The 27,998-nt window shown below is 38.4% G+C and overlaps 1 protein-coding gene across 8 annotated transcripts in view; it reads left to right on the top strand.

Moving 5' to 3' along the window:
• Positions 1–599: 599 nt before the first annotated feature.
• LOC121908783 (RNA-binding Raly-like protein) overlaps positions 600–27,998 on the top strand; it is a 48,046-nt gene continuing 20,647 nt past the window's right edge. The window contains exons 1-4 of one of the 8 annotated variants that reach the window (XM_042429065.1): positions 600–852; positions 1,189–1,278; positions 7,173–7,218; positions 16,450–16,724. In XM_042429065.1, coding sequence (XP_042284999.1) covers positions 16,469–16,724 — 256 coding nt within the window. In that variant the 5' untranslated portion in view covers positions 600–852; positions 1,189–1,278; positions 7,173–7,218; positions 16,450–16,468. Of the gene's footprint in view, positions 853–1,188; positions 1,279–7,172; positions 7,219–8,749; positions 8,808–16,446; positions 16,725–27,998 lie in introns of those variants that run through there. The other 7 variants (XM_042429063.1, XM_042429064.1, XM_042429068.1 and 4 more) reach the window with 7 other exon arrangements.

Raw genomic sequence — 27,998 nt, 5'->3', positions numbered from 1 at the left:
AATTATATGGATTGATATATGGATGGATTGATAACATATACTATGAAGGGTAATTAAAGCATGACCCATCCCATTCCCATACTCCACAATACCACATTACCATACTCCACTGCCACAAAATAACTGCCCCACAGTGAAGCTGGTGCTTTTGGGGGCCCCAGACCCTCAGGTTAGTTGCCTACTTTGGTCAACCACCCCAGATGAAAACCCTTGATCCTAATGTGATGTGGTGCAGGATGAAATCTCTGAGGAAATACCCAAAAACTTGCAAATAAAACCAAAGCTATATGCATCGCTAAATTTTTAATTATAATTTGAGTGTACCACCCCTTTAATTAGAGCACGATTAGCTCTTTTTTAATCAAGAGCCTCCAAACAAGTGAAGCATCCCAAACAACTTATCTGAGGAGATGTTTGTGAATGACTTATGCCTTTAAACAGAGTTGTATGGTTGTCTGTATAACTGCATGACATTACCATGCATCAGATTTAATGCATTAATTCACTAAAGGCAAAAATAAACCTCACATTGCCGTAGGGACCCTCTCGGGACACCCGGACCGTATTTTGAGAACCACTAAACTCGAACTGCGCTGAGCAGAAAAAAAAATCAATGACATTACTAGAAAAGCTCAGATCCATTTCAGCACCGAATACCTTCGCGTGTATCTGACAAAAGCTTGGACTGATTCAAAAACTCTGGCCAATCCTGAGTCACGTGACACAACCACCGGCAGCGATAGAGAGCGCAAAAGGGACGCAGAGCTTCGGTATATACAATCCTGCACACCACCAACCCAGCACCGCTATACGCCCAATTTCTTTTTAATTGAAACCTTTTACTCCCGCTCGGTGAGTACATTTCCCACTGCCATTTTCTTACGCATATTTTTATCCTCTTTTTCTTCCTTCCTTGTCTTGGGGTTTTGACATGGGAAAATGTTTTCTCGTTTTCTGCATGCAATGGTTTAAATCTTGGTGCTCCGGCGACATCCACTGAGAAATATCTCTACGTGCTTGCGGACGCTCTTGATATTTTTTTTTCCTTCTCCCTCTCTTCCTCTCCTCCCGAAGCAGCTTCTTTACGACTTGTTATAATCCCCACCTTTTGCTTATTTTCTGGCTTTTTCTTTATCATGGCTTGTTTTGGTGTGATTTTGGTTTTGGTGCTTTTCTCTGATCTTGCAGTGTTTCTCTGGTGTTGGAGGCTGTACGTCTCCGAGGGCGCAAAAATAACAGTTTTGATTTTCATCTTTGAGGATTTTGCTTCTCTAATAGGTGAGAAATTGAACTTTGCTGGAGTTTGTCTCGACGTTTTCTTTGTACTTCTTCATGCAGCACAAACGAGAAAAATCGGAACTTTTTTTGTTTTTCAAATGTCTCGGACAGAGCTGGATTTGTATTGAATTATCAGATTGTTTTAGATCTTTTAATACAGTAGATCTGTCTTCAAAACTCAGGTGAAGCAGATATAAAACAAAATGCCACAATTTAAGACATTTTTATGTTTAATCCATATCACTGTGGATTTAGAGGACTCATGAAAAGTAATAACAATGTCACAGAATGCAGGATTTTTTTTCCCTTCAAAGTTGCCTCCCAGTGACCACAATTAGGAAAATTTCAAACAAGTCTATGAATGCAAATCACAGCTGAGCAAAACAGAACAAGACAACAACAAGCGATTCCTGCCAATTGAACCAGACACAGCTGGGCTCCTCCGCCCTGTTTCTCCTGCTACACACACAAACCTCATTGCGTTTGGGATTGATAACTGGCGGACACAGTCAGACATCACACACAGGAGCGTGGAAAGTTGAAACTTGGCTGAATGAGTCAATGGAGGTGGGAAGGTGGGGTTGGGGAGGAGAGGAGGGGGGTGGTGGAGGGGGGTCCTTTAAGGCCCAGGCAAATTCTGCAGTAGTTCTTTATGCAAATCAGGCTGATAGATTTCATTAATAGTTTGACCTTGACATGCAGCCAGAACTTACAAACCTGCAGGCTACAAATTCAAAAACACACACACAAAAAAAACTCCTGCAATTAACAGACACACAAAAATTACCCTTTTAAATGACCGCTGGGATCACCTTTTTTAAAAAAAAAAAAAATCCTTCACCAAAGTTTGCTTTTTGTGCTCCATTTTAAAAGATTTGCTTTTTCAAAAACTTTCACGGCTCAAGATAAAACTTCCTTTTCAATCATCCTAGAAAGATACGGGCGAAGGCATTTGACAGCTATTCCAGCCTTCAGACTTTGCAGGTCAGGGAACAGGTGGGGGAAGCCGAGCATGAAATGTGCTGCTACGCAAACAATACTTATCTCTCACTAGGGATGAGGTGGGAGGCTGGCTCTGGAATAGCCAGCCTATATACGCATGCACTGAATCACTATGAGCCAGAAGGAGAAGGAGGGAATAAAGTTTAGCCAGGCATTTCTGGACTGGTCAGTAATCTGTTTCTGTCCAACGGAGGCCTGTCTTAGGTTTCTGCACCCGTGAGTTGGAATGATCGTTGACCCTTAGCATGTGTACAATGCGGGCTGTCTCGAAGCCACGCACCACAGAGTCCATCATCTTCTGTGAGATACGGATGAAAAACATTTTTGAGCTGTTCCAGCTTTCAGACTATAGGTCAAAGAACAGATTAGGGGAGCTGCTTCTCTCTGTCTCTTTCCATATCCCTGCATGTGAAAGATAACTAAAGAGAAAAACAGATGAAGGAGTCAGACAAACCAAGAGAAAGATGATGGCTTGCGAGAAAGAGTGTGCTGCCGTGGTAAAAATGCGTCAAAATGTACAGGCACATACATGTACGATATCCACCTCACATTGAACAGTTCTGTGTTACATTATGCATGTGGCAATACCCTCTGCTCCCCATTAGATCTCTTATTCTTAGATGTAGTTTCTGTACACTATGTTCCATGCCTGCATTAGTCATATTCAACACATTTTTCGACACAGGGCCGTCTTATACCGTCTCTTCAGCTTTCGGGAAAGCAGCAGTTTGGATAAACAGCAGCCACCCTATATGCATGCACCTGATGCTCAGTTGTGTTGTGAGATGTGCCATTAGCCCAGCAGCATCAGTATCTCAGCACCATGGCCAGCTCCTTTTATTCTCCATTCAAAGAGATAGCGGTTGATTTCAGCACCATGGACAGCTGCCAACACTTTATTACTCTGGCAGCTGGAGCGAGCTGATTCTTGCCTGGAAGTCTGGAGTGTCTTTACTCACTAACCCCTGCCCTCACCCACCGCACACGTCTTATTCCGAGCTATTTCAAGCTCGGTGCCCCCTATTCAAAAGGCTAAGGAAGAGGTTTCACCCTAGATAAGAAACAAAACGATAATACTTTCTCAGAATGAGTTCTTGTGTATTTCAGAATTGCTGAAAGGATTTAATATTTTAAGCAGAAACTGAAATATAGGTTTAGGTATAGGTATTTCTGTTTTGTGAATGAAATAACACAAAATCTGCGTGACAGAGCCTCAACACAATCTCTAGGGGCATTGGAAATGTGGCATTAATATTGCATTGGGTTGTGATTTATTGTCAGGTATACCTAATATGAAACGCTCCCGTTCAAAAGGCTTAAAAAAGAGGCTTCACAAAATGATAATACTTTCTCAGAATGGCTTTCTGTATATTTTAAACTTGTTGAAAAACTTGTTTTGGTTGTCAACAAAATAACAGGAATACTAACAATGCAATTGCAAACAAGGGTCCCAAATTTATCATTAGAGTCAAATCAACACCTCTCTAACACAGCCCAAGCAAAAATTAAACAAATGTAGCCATTATTGCATGAATATGGTATTAGATTGCATTATATTGTCAGGTGTATGTATTGTGAAACTCTTGTTCAAACTTGATCAAACCTCATGAAAAAAGTGACAAAGCCTAAACATCAATGATTGCAGGATCATTATGTATTGTATGTAAATATTACTGTATCAATATTCACTTATTCACTTAATTAATAGTGTTAAAAAACATCTAGTTTCAAATCCCTTCATAAAAACAGATTTGGGGGTGTTGATGAAGGGGTAGTGGAGCTCAGGGGTCGGTCAGAGGAAAAAGATTCAGAATCACAGTCATAGAGCTCCATGACTGTCGAAGAACGATTAAAAACACATCAACAAGCCACCTCGTTGCACGCTTATTTTGACTCAATCCCACACGCCATCCTGCTGCCTGAAATACTCATTAGTGCAACAAATCCACAGCTGAAAATAATCTCCTAAATGCACCATTTACACAAGTTTGAGTAACATTTGCTAAGAACTATAACATCCAGCTGTTTTAGGGAAATATGTTGCTATTTTAAAAAATGAAAGCAAACATTCGTGACCCGGTTTTAAAGATTTGTGTCTTTAGTAGGAACCAGTGGGCTTGAGGCTGAGAGCCATATAGACAGGCTGTGGGAGTCTGAAAATATTAAGAGATGTTGTTGTTTTCACAATGTGGAACAGTCCGTGTCATGCATATTTTTGATTCATTTGATCAAACCTGCAGAGATTGCGTGAATGCTCCTCCACATGTCTGCAACATCTTGCCCACTTTTACCTTTTTGACCTTTCACCCTCATGGTTAATCCTGCCCCGAATCATTACCTCGATATGACTTTGCACCTCAATTTGCAGCCTTCTGGTGCCATAAAGCAGAAACATATTTTGTTATCCACTAATTACTCACAGCTCTAGTGACCCAGTTACTTTAGCCTAGTGGAGCGGAAGCTATATTTGGCATTCACACAAGAGGAGAATTAAGGAAATGGAGAAATATGTCCGTGCCAAGAGATATGGGAAAACATGGCATGTGCACATATGCCCTCGAGCGGAGCTGTGGACTCCCCTGCTACAACAGCAGGTGGAGTCTTTTTCCTTCCTCCTTCTTTCAAATACACATAGTGATGTAGAGTGAGGAGTAATCCTTCCTCTCAAGTGTTTTCCACAGTGTGAGAATACAGAAATCTACCTATTTTGAAGGATGAACAGATGAAATGAAATAATATACTTTTAAGAATACTTGGAAGGCAACAGCATGATACATGGTGATGCCATAGAGAATTTCTGAAGCTAAATAGTTGGCAAAGACTGCTGGTAAAAGAAAAAACAGTGTTAAAATGTCCCTGAAAACAGTATGATCAACAGCATGATCCCTGTGGAATTGGTAAAGCAACATCTAAGTGACCCAAAAAGTTTCTCTGCGTATCACTTCCGAAAGTGTTTACAAAGGTAGACAGTGCAAACAGCTTGAAGTTGTCCAAATGATACATGCTGACCTCATAGATCAGGTATGTGATATGTAATAAAAGCACGCACAAATCCCAGCAAAATGCCGTGATTTTGGAGATAATCAGCTCTGCTATTATTGTAAGATACGAGATGAAATGTCTTCCAGATATATGGCTTCATTCCATCGCACTGTATAGGTCACATTGTGTTTTTATCTCTCTGCTGTCATCACTGGTCGAGGCTATAGGTTGCTCAAATCAGATTATGGTACAACTCATTTTAGGCGCGTGAGCGTCTGCCCTCAGTCGCCATGCTTCACAGAGCCCCCATAAATTCATGTTGGGGGGGGGGAGAGGAGAGATAAAGCTGATTGAAATTGGAATGTATTTCCTTTACAGGGGTTTTGTATAGCCGTATAGCTGTGGGCCCTCACACAGCGAGGCATAGCATACAGCCTTACAGTTCAAAAAGTCAGTTCATTAAAGGTATGAAAAATATGTAAATGATAAAAGGCTGATAGAATTGGTAATATAAAAGGAAAGAGTCACAGTAATAATTTATAAGCTAGCTCTACCTACCTACCGCATGATGTATGCCTGCATTTTCTATCTTTGATATTCTGGTCCTAGGCCCAGTTCTAAGCTCCTTGAAGATGATTGGCATTGCAAATGCCTCCCCCCCTCTTTTTGAACTTTTCTCATTCCCTCCTTCCATCTCACCTCCCTTTATTTCCCTCTCTCTCCTCCTCTCTGCTTCTATATCTCTTTCTCTCGCCTTTTGTTGCCATTTTCCCCTCTCCTTCTTCAATTCAAACTCAAGACAGGTATTATGCAGAAGGTAATGGGGTGTAGCTACGGAGGAAAAAAAATAAAAATAGTGCTTGACAGTCATCCTTCCTTGTTAAGATCCACAGCAAAACTGTCTCAAAGAATTTCCAGGTACATATAAACGGAGCTAAAAACTGCAAAGCAAGTTGCTCATTATGTGTTGGCAATAACAAGCTATTCTCTATCTTCTCTGCACTGTTAGCCAGTATTTACTGTACAAGTCCTGCAGGAGAGATTAGATTCCACTGGGTTCCTCTGGGCTGGGAGCAGAATGGCCCAGCAAGGACCTCTATTCATTAAGTCCTTAATTGCTAATTGAAGTCTTTGAATGATTCAGCAATAGCTGCTGCTGTTGGGGCATTAGCTGAGTAATTTATGGCTGCGAGGGAGCAGGAAAAAAATGAACGAGGGTGAGAAAGTGTTATTAAAAAGGACATTGGGGCCTGCAAAGTGCTGTTATTACAAAACCACCTCATGTTAACTCAAAACTGTACAATGCTCTGTTGTTCTATAGCTGATTCTCTCAATTTGCCTGAGCTTAATTCATTATGTTCTGTGATTAAATTTAATTTTTGCCATTATGCAGTTTGACTCTCCACTCCTCATGCAATTTCAATTTAATATTTTTTGATTAAGCATATTATTTTGTCTTTGTGGAAGTTCTACATTTGTAAGAATGTTTCTCTCTTTGTCTACGACTGACAATTGGAAGATTGTAGTCTAGTCAGTCACAATCATTATCTTTGCTGTAAAATTTCCCTGTTATAACAGTGTCTCTGTCATAGAGTGATTTTAGTACTATTTTCAGCATTATATGTTGCATAATGTTCTCATATAAAAGCAGAAAAAGGAAAATAACCCAACATACACTGCAGTGTAGTTTGTCAATTAGATTTCAGTCCACATTTATTCCCTTGTAATGTGTTTGGCTGTCATTCAAAAGGATGAAGCAAAATGAAAAAGGCTTATCTGTTAAGTATAATGCTACCGCCGGAAGATGGTTAGCTTAGCTTAGCTTTAAGATAGAAAGCAGGGGGAACAACTGGCTAAACTGTCCACATAAAACCACAATGTGTCATTTTTACATTTGGGTTTTTCTACAGATCAAACAAACTGGATATAAAGTGTTAGAGAGCTTCAGACCTGCTGGTAAGTGGATGTTTTACCTTTGGACTGACCATGCTAGCTATTTCCCCTTAAACACTTTCTTGCTGGAGAGAGATGAAAGATTGATACTTCTGCCATATTCTCTCCATTAAATATGAAGCCACAGCCAGCACACAGTTAGCTGAGCTTAGTTTTGCTTAGCATAAAGACTAGAAACAGCTGGGGGGACCAGCTAGCTTGGCTCTGTCCAAAGGCAACACAGTCTGTCTACCAGCACCTCTAAAGCTCACTAATGAAGAAAGTAAATGATGTTTGTTTAATACATCCAGAAACTGAAGTGTAAAAATAACAGTTTGTGGCTTTGCATGGGGTTATGCACCGGACAATTCCTTGGCCAGGCATTTAATTTTTTAACATGTTAATTAGTGAGCTTTAGAGGTGACGATAGGCCAATTTTGTTACCTATGGACAGAGCCAAGCTAGTTGTTTCTCTGTTTCTAGTCTTTATGCTAAGCTAAGCTAACACTCTGCTTCATACTTAACACACAGCCTGTCCTCAAAAGAAAAATGACAGTATAGGTTGAAAATTCAGCCGACAAAAACAACCCTTGAGTGACAGACGCCACCTAGCGGCCGTAGTAATAATGACCTGGAGAAGTGACGCAGTTCAGATGACATCAATATAACAGTATCTACACGACACACCCACTTTACTACATGACCCACTTGGTTAGGTGTAGGCAGTAGTGAGATAAGAAGGGTTAGGGGTTGGGGGGGGGCGTCTTGTAGGTCAGCAAGAAGATTCTCTAATTGGAGGTGGCGAGATAGACAGACAGCAAAAAGTGGACTAAACCTAACCAGACCTTAACCACAGCATTCTCACAACATAGAACATCATTATTTTTTAACAGTGATTTGTAGGCTAACGGTTTCGAACAGCACCAATAGAGGCAGCATATTAGAAAACGCTCTGATAGGTCGTTCTGGAGTGCATGGTACAAACGACCTATGTGGTTGTTTAATTATGAGGACGTGTTGCACACAGAGTGGTATCAATCTTCTCACGTAAGAAAGCAAATTATAACACAACCGCCTCTTGTTAATCTCAAAAATCTATACAATGCTCTTTTTTTACAGTTAAATTGATTAATATTTAATTTAGCCATTCCTTGTGCAATTTAAATGTTTTAATATTTTTTGATTAAGTGGCAGTCAGGTCAGTTACAATCATTACACTCTAAAACCTCCCAGTAATAAAAGTCACTGAGTGATTTTAGTACTATTTTCAGCTTTCATTTTACTCACAGCAGCATTTTGATAAATCCTCACATTTCATGCTGCGTATGTTCTTACATAAAAGCAGGAAGAGGAAAAATAACCCATACCTACACTGCAGCGTAGTTCGTAAATTTAGACTGTATAAAAATGTAATTAGATTTCAGTCCACATTTACTCCCCTGTAATGTGTTTGGCTGTCATTCAAAAGAATGATGCAAAAAGGAAAAAAAAAAACTGGCTTATTATAGACCCATACCTCATTCGCTTATGCAGACATATTTTTTCCAGGGAGGCACCAAAAGTGAAGACTTAGCTCCAGAAATGTCTGTCTCTGGAGTCTGATAAGGAAGAAGGTGAGATGTGTCGATGTCTCACTGCAGACAGGTTATGAAGACATCTACAAATTAAACTCAGTCTTATTTTCCTCTGTTGACGACAGTAGACGTTCTTGGTTGTACACTGTCAACTCGCTAAAGATAAAATGCTGCAATGCAACATTCAAACGGTGGAGAGTGAGTGTGGCCTGAATGCATCCTTCACATCCCCTATGTATTTTGTCATATCGGATGAGGAGTTTTCATCTTTCTCCTCAGACGGGAGAGAGATGGGAGAGTCGGTGAGGAGATCAGGGAGAGAGGAAGTGCTAAAATGATGACTTTCACCAGTTCCTCGCTTCTTTATCTCCAGAGAATTCAGACTCTGAAGGCCCTGACAGTCGGTGTGAAAGGACCAAAGAGGATCCATGAAATACTTACACTTGAAACCTCAGCTACACGGGAGGACGCTGTACAACTCCCCGAAGAAAAAACATCACTGTCAATCGTCTCTGTTATAAGAAAGACTTTACCAGTGAGCACTTTTAAGCGACAAACAAAAAGTCTTTGCATGCCAGTGATGAGTTAGGATGAGTTCACAGCTTCACTGATGCGTGAAGATGTTATTTAGCATTAATTCCTGGAGCATTAAACGTGCCAGGATGAATCCAACCCATCGCTCTCCTCCTGTCTTGCCTATGAGCTTTGAATTCAGTGTGAGTGTGTTTTCTGGCCTGGGACATTTCCACCAGCGTTTGCCAGCAGTTATGCCACACGCTTCTTCTTAAAAGGCTTTGAGGATCTTAGAGACTCATGAATATTGTAAAAGATTTGCCTTTGAAGTCCCTTTTTTCCATTTTGAATGAGCAAGAAGAATAATGTTAAACACTTTTTTCCTGTGATCATTTTCATTAAGAACATGTAATTGAGGGCAATTGACAAAATAATACTCAAGCGTCTCTGAGGTGATAATCTAAGGTGATGCATGTGGAGAAAAAGAGGCTGAAAGCTTATAAATGCCTCTATTTAACAGGCGACAGACTGCCTGAAGATATATTTCTATTCCAGATCTAACCTGTGGTTATTTATTGCATTAGTCCAGTGACTATTCAATGCTGTCAGCTGCTGATAGAAGTTTGACAAGTTTACAGACTTTGTAGAAAAGTACAAACCATTAGCTGAACTAATGTCTTGTGCAACTCTGCATCAAGCTTGAAACTCAGTAACAGACAGAAACACTTTAGAAGCAGATTGATGTTTTTCTGGTCCATAGCTGCTTTTGCTTGGTATGATAGGTGCCTCCAGGCTATTATGATAATGTGCCAATATTTATCAAACTGCTTAAAGGGAGTTTCCTTTTTTTTTTGGACTTAAAGTGACAAACAAAAGTAACAAAAGTAAGAGTCATGCTAATGGCTCTTTGAAGACGCACTGCTCTGAGCTAAATGCTAACATCAGCATGCTAACATGCGCACAATGACAACAATAACATAATTAAATAAAAAATATAATTTTACCTAGTTTGGGTCAATATAGCACCAACACAATACTGGGTTTGAGGGGTTGGGATCGTTTTGACCCAGTTTTAGTGTTATTTTTTATTTTATGTTGGGTTATTAGCCCAAACTATAGCTTGTTATAATCTACTGTGCTCTTTTTAAACTGACATATCACGGTTTGTTGATGATTGTTAATAACTTTTGTATCTCTTGAATGTCATATGCACATCATTTTGTACAAGGAACAATAAATTTGTGACAGTTTTCAGCTAAAGCGTGTTGTGTATAACACTGGGTCAAAATAGCAGATTGCTCAAGTTAGCCCAATGTTTTATTTATGCTACATTGACCCAAACTGGGTGAGTTTTAACCCAGTGATTTTTAGTGTGCATGCTAATGTTTAGCAGGTGTAATGTTTAACATGTTCACTTTCTTAATTTAGCGTGTCAGCGTGCTAACATTTGCTAATTAGCAATAAACACAAAGTACAGCTGAGGCTGATGTGAATGTCATTAGTTTATGACATGAATGTTTGCACCAGATTTCATGGTAATTCATCCATTAAATGAGGAGACATTTCAGTCAAAACTAAAAATGTTAACATCAAAAAAGACACTGGAGGAACAGTCAGGGGATCACCAAAGTCAACAAGCTTCATTCTACGTTAACTGTGAATAGCTATACAAAACGTCATAGCAATCCATGCAGTAGTTGTTCAGATATTTCAGTCATGACTGAAGTGGTAGACAACAGACAGATAGCCATCCCTGAAGAGTGGCTGAAAATTAAAGCCACATAAGATTTGTAAAATAATAATGTATATGTATAACAATGGGGCTCATGTAGGGTAAATCTGAGTCTCTCATCAGCTATTTCTGCTCTGTTCATACATGTGATTAATCATGTGATCACTTGAGAGCTGCTCTTAAAGGTTACACTTACTGTACACTTCGCTTTAAGTGGGAGTGAATCACTTGGTAAAAGTGTTTTAGTCTTTAGTCTCAGTGAAAAACTTTTTTTTTTACTTTTAGCTCTTCAGAGCAGTCTCAAGTGCAGTTCTTAGAAGTTTTATAACTACAGGATGTGATCGGTAACCTGCTGAGTGGCCCTTTTGAGCTTGTGCGCTTTCTTTTACACCCACACTCTTAGAAACTTAGACGTAAAAAAACAGGTGACTTTACCTTTACACATGGGCCACACGTCTCCGCTTTCAACTCTATGCAGCAAAGAGTGAATATACATATGAAAAACCTCCGAACTTTCTCCTTTTATTCACTTTTTCCTGACTCCTTATAACTATACACTGCTCATTCAAACATTTCAACTAGTATTTAATGAGGAAAGGCCAAAGCTTTCATTTGGCACTAAATCCCAGCTCAGCATGGGCTTAAATTAGGGAACTCACATTTTCACCTATTAAATCTGCTTAAAAATCTGCTCTTGCTTGCTTAATCAACCATCTAATGGCCTCACCTCTGTACATTTGCCTTAAAGAGACCATTCAATGCACTTCATATCCATCAGTCACTTAGTGGTTTTGGGTTAGGTGCCGGAGCTGTGAGGCTGTTCAAAGGTAGAGACAGGGTGAATGAGATTTGATTTGATTGGATTGACTGGTGAGCTTTTTAGTCCACTGCTCTGTTGATAATTAAGTTAATCAGTTCCAAAAAAACTCAATGACAGCATCGCCACATTATGGGACTCGCAGCGGTGTTAAATTATCTTCCATTCTGCGTCGTGCAAAAAGGAGATTTTTTTTTAAGAACAGCAGAGGAGATTTAGACTGGATTATGTGTGGGTTGAGTCAAAGGATTCAAGTAAAGAGGAGGTAGGATGGGGAAAATTGTGATGTGAAGTGTGTCTGAGAGGAGATCTACTGCAGAGAGTATTGGCACATGTCTGTGTTTGTGTGCTTTTGTGTGTGTATGTGTGTATATGTGTGTGTAAGGTTTCCATTCTGCATGCCTGCCCCCCCATCTTCAACAGGGAAAATGTACAGTATAGGAATGTGTTTTTAGAGAATATCTATAGATGTTGTCATGTCTGTCCATCCCTTTTCTATACATACTTTTTCCTATTCAGACTCCTGTTATGTTTTTGGTTTTGGTTTGATCCTAGAAAGCATAAAACATTAACAGATTAAAATAAGCCTCCAGTTCACCTGAGTTGCTTTTCTTTGTCCCAGAGGAGAAAACTGGAATTAAGGGGACAAAATACAGACAATAATCTTTAAGATTGAAGATTCAAGAAAACTTAAATGTCCATAATGGAAATGTGTCTTTTGCTGGTGTATAGCACCCGTAGAGATACGATAAAGTATATCTAAGAAGATCAAGTGCACATAAAAGGACAACACAGTACATGTAGTAAAGTCTCATGCGGTTAAAAAGTTGACCAGTGGCAATTAAAAATTAAATACTGAATATGAAGTGTTGTATGCTAGCTCAGCTCAGTAAGTCCATAGGTTCTTCTTGCTGTAAGCGATTTCGCTGCCCAAAAATATTACAATCAAACTTCAAAGAATTACACTTGAGAATCGTCTAAAGAGCAGAGACTCAGGATCAAAAGACTTTGCTTAAAAAAGAGAGAACAAGACACACTTATCAAGCAACTTACTGCAACTCATACTGAAGTGTAAGAGTAACTTTTAACACCTTTAATCAGAGACAAGGCTTCACCCCATATCTGCCCCATTGGTTATTCTTTTTTATAGAAATTCTCACATTTTTCTTAGTGGTAAGTCAATCTGCAAAAACAAGGTCTTAAAAAGTTTGTTTTAATTATGTGAAATCTCTAATATATCCAGTAACAGGTCACGCATGAAAATAATAACAACCTAACATATGTATGATATATAAATAGGGATAATAGATTAGGTAATTGGCTGAAATGAAACCAACAAAGTGGAGCTGGGGGGGAATTCTGCTGCTGGTAGCGAAGGTACATCAGAGAAAACATATAATATCTAGAGAAGGAGAATTTAATACTGTGAAGAAAAGAAGCTGCTTCAAACAGTAGCCAAAAACGACCCTATTCTGAATTAAACATTTTGCCTCATATTATTTATGATGACCGGTTATATTTTGTACATGTCATTCCTAAACATGTTTCAGTAGATGTGTGCTGACTTCTGTCTCTGTGCTGCAGCCACCTGGGATCTGCAGCACTTTTACATTAGATTCAGATTCAAAAACTTTAATGTCCCCAATTTGCTTTACAGACAATACAGTCCAACACAAATACAACATAATCACACAGATCACAAGATCCAAATCTCCTACACTGTCACCATGAATCATGGAAAAAGAAAGACACGATGACATCTGAGGTTATAGTTTGTTAAAAAAACCAATAGCAGATGGAATAATGTATCTATTAGTGCTACCTTTGGGGAGACAAAACCTCCGCCCTGATGGAAGCAACTTGACCTCAACATGTAAAGGATGTTGAGGGTTCAAAAACAACAATCTGTGCTTTTGAGGTGACCCTCATTTCATAGAAGTGCTGAAGACCATTAAGGGTAGCGCTAGTAATCTTGCAGCACAGCTTGACAATTTTTTTTCCAGTTTGTTCCTATTTTTAAGACTATGACTGCCAAACCAGCAAATCATAGCAAAAGAAATGACAGAGTCAGTAAAAGAAGAATAAAACATATTTATCAGTGTCATGTCCACATTAAAACTTTGCAGATTCCTTAGAAAGAACAGCTATTGATTTGCCTTTTTACATATAGCATCTGTATTTGCATCAAATTTGAGCTTCTCATCTAGGACAGTGCCCAAATATTTACATTGCTGCACTGCTGCTCTTAGATTTAATCATATTAAAGCAATTTCAAGTCAAAAGAAAATGATAAATTGATAAATGGATTTCATTTTTACATATAGGTTTGTGAGTAATGTAAAAGTGAAAGTTTTTTTTAAATTTTTTTTTTTGAAATTTTATCGCTTAAATCCAAAACTTCACTTTTAATTGTTTGATAAATTTGGGCCCTGAGCTGCAGTTTATTGGACCACAGGAGGAGGAAACTGGAACACCTTCAGTTAATAAATTAATGACTGATTGATCATTTTGTCAGTAAAATGTCCCAACAAAGGTCCAAGGTCTTCAAATTGCTTGGTTTGTCCGGCTTACTGTCCAAACTCCAAAGACGTGTAGTTTACAGTCACATAAGGCAGCACAACCTCGTGACTGAGAAGCTGAAAAATAAACAATGAATCGATTATCAAAATATTTGCAGATTAACTTTAATTTGATTAATTGTTTGAGCTCTAATATAAAAGCCTTCTTGCTGTGAGGTGACAGCGCTAAACACTGAGACACTGTAGCCCAAAATGAATTAAACGTAGCATTAGTTTGGAGGACGGCACTGAAGTTGAGCTTGTATCAGCTGATTCTCATTCTCTGATGACTCATTCACAGCTGTGTGGCCAGTTACATCCATTTATATTCATGCAGGTGTAGACCTCGGACATTATAACCTGTTGTCTCTGCTAATTCGCTCATGTCAACTCCATTTGCTGCTGCAGCTCCCTCCACCTCCCTGACCTCCTCTTTCTGTGGTATTTCATTTTGTTGATTAATGTTCATGTATATTAATTATTGAGATTAGCTCTCCCAGAAGATTCCTCATTGCAGCTCCGGTTCCTTGAGAGCTCCCTCAAACAGCAGAGCCTTCTCTGCTAAATCTGACTGTGTAACCATTCGCTATAAATTCTCAATTCCTTGACGGAAGTCTCTCCGACTGCCCTTACAGCCTCATAAGAGCTTCATCTGTGATAATAATGTGTCTACAGTTTGTGGAATCTGGGTTAAAAAAGCCTCATTACAGACGTGTACACAAATAGAAACATACAAAAAATAAGCACCATCAGGGAATTCCAAGAAGCAGCGACCTGAGAGGTACTTCCTTCATCTTTGAGTGTACGTGCCACAATCCACCCTGTGAATTGCTATGGAGACACTTCCAGTGCAGGCTGCAGGGGGCTGTAAAAACCTCATGAACGACTGCTCATGTTTAGAGTGCGATCACTAAAGGGCCCAGATGAGATGATTTGTCAGCCTTATACCCGCGGGCGAATTTATTTAAAGGGTCCAATGAAATCCTTTTTTCAGTTGACCTGGTTTCTGTTTGAAAGTGATAAAGAGATGTAATTGGTGCATGTATGATCTGCACTGTTAATACTTAGAATACCTGGAGGATGACTGACCAGCATGTAAAGGCATTACACATGGAGGAGACTCAGAAAAAAAAAGAGGCCAAAACAGCACGTGAAGACACTTGCGACTTCAGTGTGATGTGCTATTTTCAAATGTGGGAACACAGTTCTCATATATAGTGAGATCTGTCAGATTCACACCTCAGAATCACTGCTGCCATGTCAGAGTTCCTCTCACCTCCTGCAGACAGCAGTCTGCCTCAGCTTGCATGTTTCTTGGACCTCAGTTAAGACAAACATGGAAAGATGATAGAGAGTACAGGTGAGGATGATTGGATAACTAAAACTGTACTATATTCTAATGAGAGAGCTGAAAAGATGAGTGAATAATCAACTATTTTGATCATTTAAGTCATTTTTAAGCATTTTGACTTCTAAAATGTGAATATTTTCTGACTTTCTTAGTCCTCTATGTTATTGAACTGAATTTGTTTGGGTTTTGAACTGTTGATTGGACAAAAACAAGCAATTTGAAGACATTAGGATGGACATTTTTCAATATTTTCTGACAGTTTATGCACAAGACAATTCATCAATTAATCAAGAAAATAATTGGCAGATTAATCAGTGTTAAAGAGAATATTTCGTTGCAGCCTGCTATGATTCACTGAAACCGTAGCTCTCCAGTGTTTAGTTTTTCAGTTCTGAAATCTTTTGAACAAATAATGAAATATGATCCCATAAATCAGCCTTTTGCTGTGACCAGTACATTGGCCCTGCTAGGTGAAGAAAATCTTATATCTGCTGAAGAAAAGAACACATTTTTCTTTTTTTTGACCATCCAGTGGGGTTTAAAAGGGACTTATAAAAACAAAGATGGAATTGCATTTATCTACAACGTATACTTCCAGCTCTGACCACTGTTTACATCCCACTGCTGCTGTCTGTTTGGCTTTCTGTGCGTAACCTCTATAATCTAACCTTCCTGGCTTTCTGAGCAGTGTGTTCTGTGTCTCCCAGCAGGCAGTGCTGCAGGACTAGGATGACTGGGAAGACCCAGACCAGCAACGTGACTAACAAGAATGACCCACGCTCCCTCAACTCCCGCGTCTTCATCGGCAACCTCAACACGGCTGTGGTAACCAAGGCCGACATCGAGGCCATCTTTGCCAAGTACGGCAAGATTGTGGGCTGCTCTGTGCACAAGGGCTACGCCTTCGTTCAGTATGCCAGCGAGAGGAACGCCAGGGCAGCCGTAGGTGGAGAGAACGCCAGGGTCATTGCTGGACAATCACTAGGTAACGCATTATATTCTGGGTACCGATATTAACTGTAAGAGGGGTGAACAAGATTTTCATCCTCTGCTGTTTCTTGGGGCCGTCCCGTCCAAAGGCTCACTCAAATAAATCTGTGGGGTTCATGAAATGATTAATGGGACAGGAAAGAAAGAAAAAAAATGTTCTGCTTCACAAATTTATATTTGTCTTTTGGACTTTTACTAAATTGTTGCTCTTTTGTGAAATATTGGACAATTTTACCTCTTTGTGGCTCAGGTATTATTAAAATGAAGCCATCTGAGGAGTTCAGAGGGGCAAACGCTCCTCAGTAGAAACTACTAACAGTCACAAACGTGTGAAACATGTGACAAAGGGGCCCAAGTAGACTTTTTTTGTAAGAGTTCACAAGTCAAAAAGTTTGGGAACCATTGGTTTTATCTATAACAATGCCTTGTAATTTTACACACTTATCCGTATTTGAGAAGAAACCAGTGACAAAAACTTTTAAGTATAAAAACAGCATAAAATTTAAGTATATGAATAAACACTCAAATCCAAGTACCTCAAAAAAGTACAGTTCTTGAGTAAATGTACTTAGTTATATTACAAGTACGCCACACATTATTTAAAACTTTTACATTGTAATTTCCCAAAGAATATATTTTGTAAATATATCATAATTTTCAAATAAATTAAACCACAACTAATTTAGTTACACTACCAACACATGTTTTCTCAATTATTTCTGTCTCAGTAACAATCCCCTCAAACAATAAGCTGTTACTCCCTTATTCCCTATCCTCTCGTCCTCTTGTACTAACATATTTGTCCAAATCTACGTACCCAGTATGGATTTTATTTACATCCTAATAACCACGCTGTAATTGGCAAGTTCTCTGGTAAATGAAACATGCATGTTTAGTTTTAAAACATGTAATGCCTCTAAATGTAATAAAAACAGCATTTTTCTAAACTTTATAACAAAACAAAGCTCTGTATGTGCTGTAAAACACATAAAACTGACTGCAAAAGCAATAGTGTATATAAGCAAGAGTCATAAAAGACGTCAATACCAATAATAAGATATAATTTCATAAAAGCGAGTCCATAAAAATATGAGCTTTAAGATTGAAAATGGCCCATTATTTCAAACTCTTGGAGACTAAATGGCTTGAAATGATCAACTCTTATTTTTTTATCAATATTGCCAATATTACCTCAAGCTACCATCTGGCTCCTATAGTACTGGAGCCAGATGGTAGGTTATGGTCAAAGGTTATGTGATTTATCTTGTTTACAATCTTAAATTTGACCAGTAAAACCTTAAAGATAGCTATGAGATGGAGACGTATAGCCAATGTGACGATACTAAGATACAGAATCTATTTTTAGGAGTTAAATACAGCGAGACAACAGCGAGGACACGGGACGAGCTTGAATATAAAGATAAGACTGAAAAGATGAGGAGAAAGAGCAGTAGCAAAGCAGCAGACACAGACAGAACCAAAAGACAGCATCAAGGAGGAAACATTCAGAGCCCAGGTCTCATGGGTGTTCAGTAGATCCCTGTAAATCTTCCTTATATTACTTATTGATTAGTTCACGACCTCCTCCACGGAAAATAAAAGTCCTCCCTAAGCTCTGCTCTCTCATTAAATATGAATAAGAGCACTGCAGGGTCACATCTGTAATTCCAGCCTCCGTTTGCCCAGTTTCATGCATTTCTGGCTGTAAAATCACACATATAGCAGTGGTAAATCTTGAAGGTTGAGTTGTGTTCACAGTGATTTTCTTTATGATAATGCGACTCAAGAACTATTATTGTAGAACTTTATTACTGATACTCTGCAACTGGTCTCTCTGTTTGTTTGGTGTTATTTTCACCGTTATGGCCACCATTACTATCAGTCACAATAACATGATACTCACTAAGTTAATTGCTGAGATCTGAGAACATGACAGAGTCACTAGAGGTTTTCCAAACTTATTTCAATCAGGAGAGACAATTGAATGAGAAAATATGATGTTTATTATACAGATAGAAATGATAGTCTTTGGCGCTTGGACTCCACAGGGACATCATCCCTGAGCAGCCGCAGCAGTGGTGGTGGTGGTGGTGGTAGATGACTTGAGATGAGGCTGATAGCTGATGAATTGCTCTGGAGACCGGGTGGAGATGGGGAGGTGGAGGGGCGCGCATAACGGCAGCATGCTAGACTAAAGCAGAGAGAGACAGACATATTTAAAAAGACAGCAGCCAGATGGTAGGTTAACAATGAAAAGGTGTTGACGTGCTGTTCGGTAGAGATGATCAGCTGGTGACCGCTGAAACTCAAAGTACCCCCATGGATTGACAGCTAGGAAATGATTGAGCATGTGTGAGAAATGAGAATGACAGGGAGGTATGAGTGATAAAATTACACCTGGCATGCAAAAAGTAGTCTTCCTGACTGAACTTTGGCTAAGCTTCATTTAGAAAAAGAAAACAAAGGAAAACATGATTAATTGATCAAACTGTCTGTTGTAAACATCCATCATAGTTTCCACAAAGCACTTCCTGCTTCAGCTTTGACCCGTCGTACTCTAGTGATACTTATTGAGTGCGATATTACAGGGATTATTACTGACAATTTGGGTGCGTTTACCTCCATATACATTAGTTTAGATAATCTGGCTAAACTGTTGGCTTGATTACAGCCTGTCCTACTGTATGGCTGCTCACTTTTTTTGCCCTGTGTTTCCTAATCTCATGATGTGTACAATGTTATCATAGCTGATACAATTAACAGCTAAAATTAGAAAAAAAATAAGACCCAAGTTAGAATAAACTGGAATGATCCTTTAAGTGTTTCAGGTAATTTGTAATCCTAAAAAAACTCTTATTGCAAAGGATGCATTAATCCAATTTTTTCTTTCCCGATACCTCGACTCAGGATACTGATCTGATAAAAGTGGTGTCTTTGTCACAAATCTTGCTGTGAGGGACATAGTGGATTTCATCATTTTTATGTAAGGTAACATGAGGCCAGAGACTGCTGTGGCCGCCGTACATCAGTGACTGTAACTGATAACAGATAGACTGAATTTTATAATGATACTGACATTATAAAATGTCAGTATAAAGAAAAAGAAAACTGTATTCAGTGTAGCTCGGTCTTTTCATGGCCTTTACCCAATCCACTTGATATTCAGTATCAACGCTGATACTAATCCGGCAGATTGGATCAATGCGTCCCTACTTGTTGCATTGGCTGCTTCATTCAATTTTGGTCTTTTTTTCCAGATAATTATTTTAAGGATGCATTTCAGGTCTTATATCCAACATTAATCAAGTATGTCGCCATAAACTTTGGTAGGCACTGAAAAAAGCTGTATGTTGTTAAGGCCGTTAGGTTCATAGAACCTAAATAATGAGAACAATGAATCACATTCATAACTACTTTTCTGTTGCTGTTTCTGTTCTGTTTTGACCATGTTTAACGTAGACATCCGACATCATAACAGTATAAAAATAACAGGAAAAGCATATGTCCTGTTAAAGCTGCTTCTGTCATTGTTATGTACTGACAAACCACAAAACCACACAGTTATATTTCCTGAGAAATACAACTGTCACACTGTGTTTCCCCAGAGGAGGGAAGTTACATTAAGGGCTCAAAAGCATATCTAGCTGAGAAGCTTTCAGGTGAATGTGTGTCTTCTGAACAAAGGTGGTGAGAGCTAAAATCCCACAGAGCTTCGTACAGCAACAAAAGTGAACTGTTCCTCTCCATAGCACGTCATATTGCGGCTCCACTGGCTGCACTTCATAGTTTCCCTGTAAACATCTGTGGACACACACAGTTCCCTCATACACACACGCACACATGCAATAAATTCAGTATATTAACAATGCACCGTAAGTGTCAGGGGTATACTGTAGGAGCCTACTGTAACGTCTCCCTCTGCTTTGGAAATCATCTTTTCTGCTTTTATTCTCTGCTGCCCCTTTGAAATTTAACCCTTACACACCTTATCTTTTAAACATGAACTTTATATTTGATTAGGCTCTGGAACTATATTGTCAGAGGTGGGCGCAGTCTGCACGAGATGTGAATTCTTGATATTTTCTTGAACACATTCCTTTTTTTTTTTTATTAAATTACACACAATGAGATGTGACAGGAGAGGCAGTTGTGTAAAGGTATGAAGTAAGTAAGTAAGTAACTTTATTTATATAGCAGCTTTTGAGAGGCAGAGACGTCACAAAGTGCTTCACAGAGGAAATAAAGCACAAACATACATACAGACATAAAACACAATAAAAAACAAATAGAAAATAGAAAAAATAGATACAGGCAAGTCTAAACAAATGAGTCTTTAGCTTCTTTTTAAAGGTGTCCACAGACCTTAAATCCAAAGAGAGAGACTTCCAAAGTTTAGGAGCCATAACCTCAAAAACATCGTCTCCTTTAGTTTTATGCTCAGATCGAGGAACAACCAGCAAACCCTGATCAGAGGACCTTAGAGACCTGCTGGTGACAGGGCTGTAGTAGACATGTGACGGGAAGGTCACAAGGTCAGATTCAAACCTTTAATGCTCTGAGTATGCCGCGTGCGGCTCGGCCCACACGCTGTCCCATGCTTGAGTAAATTTAATAGCTGCGAGATACTGAAGCTCCAGCGATTGCTTTACTCAATTAAATTCCTTCGGACATGACTGAATAGCCTACACAATGACTTTAAGTAGTTCATGCAAGTAAAAGTGACATTCAATCACACTGGTGGTTGGCCTGAGACAGCAGCTACTTAGATCCAGATGAAGATGTCTGCTGGTGATGAACAGCACAGCACTGTTTCACTAACTCAGCATTTCTTCTCTTAGTGTCAGCTTTTGTGGATAAAATCTGGACAAAGATGTACTGATACTTAAAGGTTCATTTTTTAAAAGCAGTGCGTACTGTGATCATATCTGCTTTCCCATCATCTCTGGTTTATAATGTGTAAGAGCGTTCATGTGTGACTGCTGACTTGTAGTCTTTGAGCGCCTCACTGTGGTTAAAATACTTAGTGCAGAACAGAGCTTTAAATCCAAGGTGGTGTAAAGTCTTCATGCATGATTGGAAACTGTTGGTTACATAAAGTTGAGCTCTCATGAATTTAAAGAATATGATTTGATGAAGCTCAAAAAACGTATTGCATATTTATTTTCAAGTTTAAAAAAGCTGTTGCTGGGAAAGGTTTCTCTATTTTAGATAACTGTCTATTTGAAATTCTGGAGAAAAAAACCCCACCACAGCTCTTTTGCTCATTTGAAAGGATAATGTTAAATTAATTATCATATATCAAACATTACGTTATAATCAAACAGCTACCCTGTTTGTAATATGGATTTGTTCTCTCTCTAGCAGGCAATTTTCTCTGGTTTCACTTCATGAATTTTCCATCTTCATGAACACTAGATGGTGCTGAGAGAATAGCAGTGAGGGCGACGCCACCAAAACTGGGACATCTTATATTGTCCCACAGCATGTATGATTCATTTGTATCCTCAGCAGTAAAACTCCTGCACCGATTTTTCATTTTATGCCATGAAAAGTGACATTTTTTAGTGATAAGCTTTATGTTTTTTTTGCAGCAGTTTTAAACAACTTGTTAACTGATGACACATGGATTGTTTTGTATTAAGAGATGAGAATGAAGAGAAAAATATTTTTAAAAAAATCAAAAGCACAAGCACATACAACATCTTTTAGTTATTCTGTTTTTACCATTTTTCTCTTGTCTCATCAGATAATTGTCTCATTAATGTTTCTTCGAAAAGCTGGGGGACTATTAAGATGTCAGGCTGTGCGCGAGACAGCTGCAAACCCCATGTCAGTGTAATTAGATATTACAATTACAGGGCTTCATCTACAACACAGCCCAAATGCTGCAACAGCTGGAGAATCAGTAGGCTGCTTCCCTCTGGGTGCTCAGCTTTTCAATCTGTCTCCTAAGTCCACAGCCCATCCACTTTAAATTATTTTTTTTAAAAAGAGAGAGAGAGAGTTGAATAGGAGACAGTGGCGATAGCAAACTGATTTACCATTCCAACAGATGAAAGAGCGCTGTTTGACTAGTGGGGTCAAACAGGATTTTTCTGCAGGTTTTAAGGGAAGAAAAAGCAGGATGTAAGAGTCTAAGATGAACCTTGAATATCAAATAGGAGTCATTCACTTGTGACTCTCTTGATTAGGTTTTTTTTTTTTGGTTAATTTGCTACAAATGTGTTTTGAATTGAGGTTGAATTGTGTGTGTGTGTGTGTGTGTGTGACAGAGAGTCATAAAGGAAGGCATGCTTTGGTGCAGGACATTTCCATGACTTTTATATCATTTAAAACACAGAATTCCTTCTTTCTTTTTCTGATTAGTTACCGTTTATGCCTTGGCAACATGTTTTTTGATCAAAATATCATGCCAAAAAAGCTTAATTGGATTAAGAGAAAGTAGCATCTTCCTGTATAAAGAAAAGACGTGCATTGCTCTTGAAATAGTCCCATAAACAGGGACAATACAGATAAACATTGTTATCTGAAAAAGAAACACAACACATGTTGTGTATAAAGGGCTAATTTGCAGGCGCTGTTCCTTAAACAACTAAATAACAAATGGATTTTAAAAATTTGAGATAAAAAACAACAAAATAGACATAGTCAAAAAAGACTGTGTGCATGTGAATGTACAGTATTGTACATGATTGTGGCATAAAAGTGCGAAAGTGTAAGTGTGTATGTGTACAGTATGTACGCATGCATGACTGTGACCAGTCCCTCATAGTGATGAACCCACAGAAAGGGATCACCTGACTCTGCAGTTCCTCTCAGCTCTACGGAGCATTTTAGCATCTTTCAGCTCATTGTTTTGGTTTTACCGCCCTCAACTTTACCATTTTGTTTCAGTCTCAGATGCAGCAGGCAGATGTTTTGAGCATAAAAAATCTGATAAACCCACTGTACACTATCTGACCAACACCAAAGTTGTACAAACCAACGTAATGTTGGTGTCAGCTTCTCTATTAAGAATAGTTTCAGTTTTTTTAAGTCATCTGTGATGGTGAATCAATATCTTTGGGTTTTAGACTGTTGGTCAGATAAAACAAGACATTTAAAGACCTTTCTTTAGGCTCCGGGAACGTACAGCTTACATTTTATAGAACAAACTATTAATCAAGAAAATAACTGGTAGATAAATCGATAGTGAAAATAATCGTTAGTTGCGGGCCCACAGATAGTATTTTACAAGCTGTTTAAAATAGAAAATCCATGTACTTTTGGGCCAGTAAATAAATAACTCATAGATTCAGTATTTCTGTACCAAAACTTTATTAAAAAAATCTACATGAATAGTTAACTGAATAATATGAAAATGCAAAGAGTTTGCAAACGGGGGGGGGGGGGGGGGGGGGGCTTGGACTTTAAAATCCTGGCTACAGCTCTGCCAACATGTACATTAGTTTCGTCTCTATTTTGTTTAACATTCACTTAAAGTTTGCTTCTTGTCTTGACTCACTCTAATTGCCATTGCTAGATTTTCTTTTCAGCACAAAAAAAAAGAAAAAAAGAGTCTTTTTGGAAGCCAATTCGCCTGAATAATTTATAAAGGATCATAATTAAACTTATTGTAATTTCTCTCCACCTAATCTGTGCGACACAGAGGCAAAAAGGGGGATTTTTTGTTCAATTTGTGCTGCTGCGTTTGGAGCATGACTTGAGTATTTGAGGCAAGACTTCCCCCTGGGATAGTTTGACAAATGGTACGGTCTGAAGCGGCTCAGCTGGAGCTGCAAGTACACCGGCTGTCTGTCTATTTTTGGGAGAGAGAGAGAAAGAGAGAAAGAGAAGGAAGCAAAGTCGGCTCAACCACAGCGGAGCTTCACCCGTGTTTTCCCTCTCGACATGACCATGTACAAAGGCAGGCGCCGCAACCAGAGATGTGAGTATGAGGCATCAATCACTGATGACAGAGTTTATTTACTGTTGCTGAAGTTAACATGGCCAAACTGTTTGTAGGACAAAAGCTGTCAGGCATGTCTACAGTGTTTCAGGGATGAGTAATTAATTAAAGTTGATAATTCAGGTGCTTCAGGTGCTTTACTTACTGTCAATGAGACTGTTTTTCCTTTATTTTATTGAGCTAAGAGGGACTGTTTTTCAAGAACTTGTTCATTGTTAAAATTCATGTATGTAGGCTACTTTGCAGTAATTATGGTGATCTGTTTGTCATTTGGCTTCTTTTACTGCTGCTTTGTTTGTCTCAGCATTTGCACGTAAAATACAAATTTCTGAAAACAACAAAACAAAAAACATAAGTAATCCTCATTTTATCTTAAATGCATTGTGAACTTTTGCATTGCAGCTTTTACCATGCATGGAAATTAGATTATGGGCACTGATGCAAATCACACAGCATAATAATTTAGAGCTGCAATGATTAGTTGATTAATTGATTAATTGCCAACTATTAAATGAATCGCAAACTATTTTGATAATTTATTAATCATTTGGAGTCATTTTTTAAGAAGAAAAAATGTGGATATTTTCTGGTTTCTTTAGTCTTCTGTGACAGTAAACTGGATATCTTTGGGTTGTGGACTGTGTCATATTGGGCTTTGGGAAACAGTGATTGACATTTTTCATCATTTTCTGACATTTTACAGACCAAACAAGTCAATCAATGAATCAAGAAAACAGATTAAACAACAGCAACAGACTAATTGATAATGAAAATAATCGTTAGTTGCAGCCCTATAATAATTAATATACCCAGGCTTATCTGATCTGACCAGTTCACACAACATGAATCCATCCCCGTGTTTCTGTGCTTCTCGGGGGATTTTTTGCAATTTTTCTCAATGACTTGATCACAGTCGAGAGAGTGCTGCTTAAAGGGCAGGACATTTGTTTCAGTATGTGTGCTGACAGCAGTCTAAAATATAGAGCAGTGGTCTTGTGGAAAGTTCTGTGTTCAGTAAGTACTGCAGAGGTGCCTGTTAGCTGTGTACTTCTCTCCTGATTGCTTTTAGAGGAGCTGCTCAGTGGCTGATCGCACATGGCGGCTTGCAGGTGTGGTGTGTGTGCACCTGTGTGCTTGTGGAGCAGAGTGCTGATGGAGATATTTTTGCACGGTTAGCAAATCTGTTGGTGAAGGAATAATTTATAATAGTAATGAATATAGTATATTAAAATATATCTGTATTGATTTATGATTAAACATAACTATTATAAACCAAGTGTGTTTTTCATTTCATGCCCTTTTATTCATATTCATAAAACTACACAAAAGTAGGGCTGCGACCAACAATGTCATTTGTCTTTTTTGTCTGACTAACAGACCGCAATCCAAACATTCAGTTTAATATCATGTATGACACAGGAAAGCTTCAAGTCCTCAAACTTGAAAAGCTAGAACCAGCAAATGTTTTATATTTCTGCTTAAAAAATGACTAAAAGGATTATTCGATTATCAAAATAGTTGCTGCTTCATTTTCTGTTGATTGCAGCTCCCATCATTTGGTTTATAAGATGGCAGATAATAGTAACAAATGTCTGTTGTAATTTCCAACAGCCCAAGGTGGCATCTTCAAATGTCTGGTTTTGTCTAACCAGTTGTTCAAATCCAAAGTTTACTGTCACATAAGACAAAGAAATATCACAAATCCTCACAATGAAGAGGCTGGAACCAGATGATAAAAATATCTTAAACCAGTGTTCCCGAACCTTTTCAGTTTGTGACCCCTTAAAGTGAAGTATGTTATCAGCTGTGACCATTTTTTCTCTTGTTTTTTGGATTACTTTGGAATAATTTTTAAAAGGCTTGAAACACTGAAAATTTTCCAGTAAATCACAAGAAAAAATGCAAAGGTTAAAGAATAATGAAACACATTTCTGGAAGTAGAAACATGTTTTTTCTGCTTTCATATCTTCTTAATCTTCTCGTGACCTCTCAGATATAACCTGCAACCCTTTATGTGGGCCTGACCCACAGATTGAGAACCACTCACTTAAACCATTAATGGAATATCAATATAGTTGCATATATATATCACCTAATCCTTTCAGCTCAGCGTTAAAATGTGAGTACTGCAGGAGAGATATGTGATGTGATTCCACCTCTGATGGCTTCCAGTCGTTACTACCCACATTTTATGCTGCTGTCTGTTTCCTCATGACTGAGGAAGTCAAGTTTTGAAACAGATGTACAAGTAGTTTCAGCAGGTGGCAGCTGTCGGTTTGTTTTCCAGCTGCTTGCACAGATATAAAGCATGTGGTTAGGTGGAAGTGATGGATCGGCTCCAGGGGTTAAAACATTTCAAAGCGTTGCACTTAAAGGTACAGTGTGTAGGATTTAGTGGCATCTAGCGGTGATGTTGCAGAATACCCTCCCCCCCAAGTGTGTAGCGTGCGTTCCACTAGATGCCTCTAAATTCTACACACTGCACCTTTAAGAGCCACAGTTACATCATAAGAAAAAAAATATGCCAAGATGGAAAGGAGGAAAGTGCATTAACAGCTCAGGAGAGATGAAAGCCTAAATTATCTTTACCTCGGGCAACGACAATTTGTTCATTATGATTTAATGCAAAAATCAATGTAGAGATGTTCAGATGTACCACAGCTGCATCAAAATGTTACTTTCTCTACTGCTCGTCTGTGTCTTTGTGTGGTCTGTTGGTGTGGCAGTATATTCCAAGTTAAGATGATCATCATTTTTCACTTTTCATTTTTTCACTTTCATTAGATTATTTTTGGATTAATCGACTAGAGCTGCAACGAGTAGTCAATTAATCAATTAGTTATTATTTTGATAATAGATTAATTGTTTAAATCATTTTTCAAGCAAAAATGATTGATTTGATCAAGAATAGGCTGCCTTACCTTGTCGTACATTATAGTAAATTTTATATTTTGGGATTTTGGACTGCTGCTTGTAAGAAAAGACTTAAGAAAGACTTAAGCTCTAGAAGTTTTTTCACAGGCATTTTTATTAATCGATTAATCGAGAAAACTATCAGTAAATTAATTGACAGTGAAAATAATCGTCCTCATCCATATGATCCATATAATCAACTACTCTTTTAGTCTATGAAATGTAGAAATAGTGGAAAATGCAACAAATTCTGGTGACACTTTCAAATGTCTTGTTTTGTCCAATGCTCAAAAATATTCAATTTAAAATGATGTAAAACAGAAAAGAAGCAAATCTTTACATTTTAGAAGCTGGAGACAAAGATCCTTTTGGCATTTTTGCTTGATTAAACAACTGTAACGATGAATT

The sequence above is a fragment of the Thunnus maccoyii genome, chromosome 12 (assembly GCF_910596095.1).
Source record: "Thunnus maccoyii chromosome 12, fThuMac1.1, whole genome shotgun sequence".
NCBI lineage: Eukaryota > Metazoa > Chordata > Actinopteri > Scombriformes > Scombridae > Thunnus > Thunnus maccoyii.
Note: the sequence above shows the minus strand (reverse complement) of the source record. Positions and strands in the feature narration are given on the sequence as shown.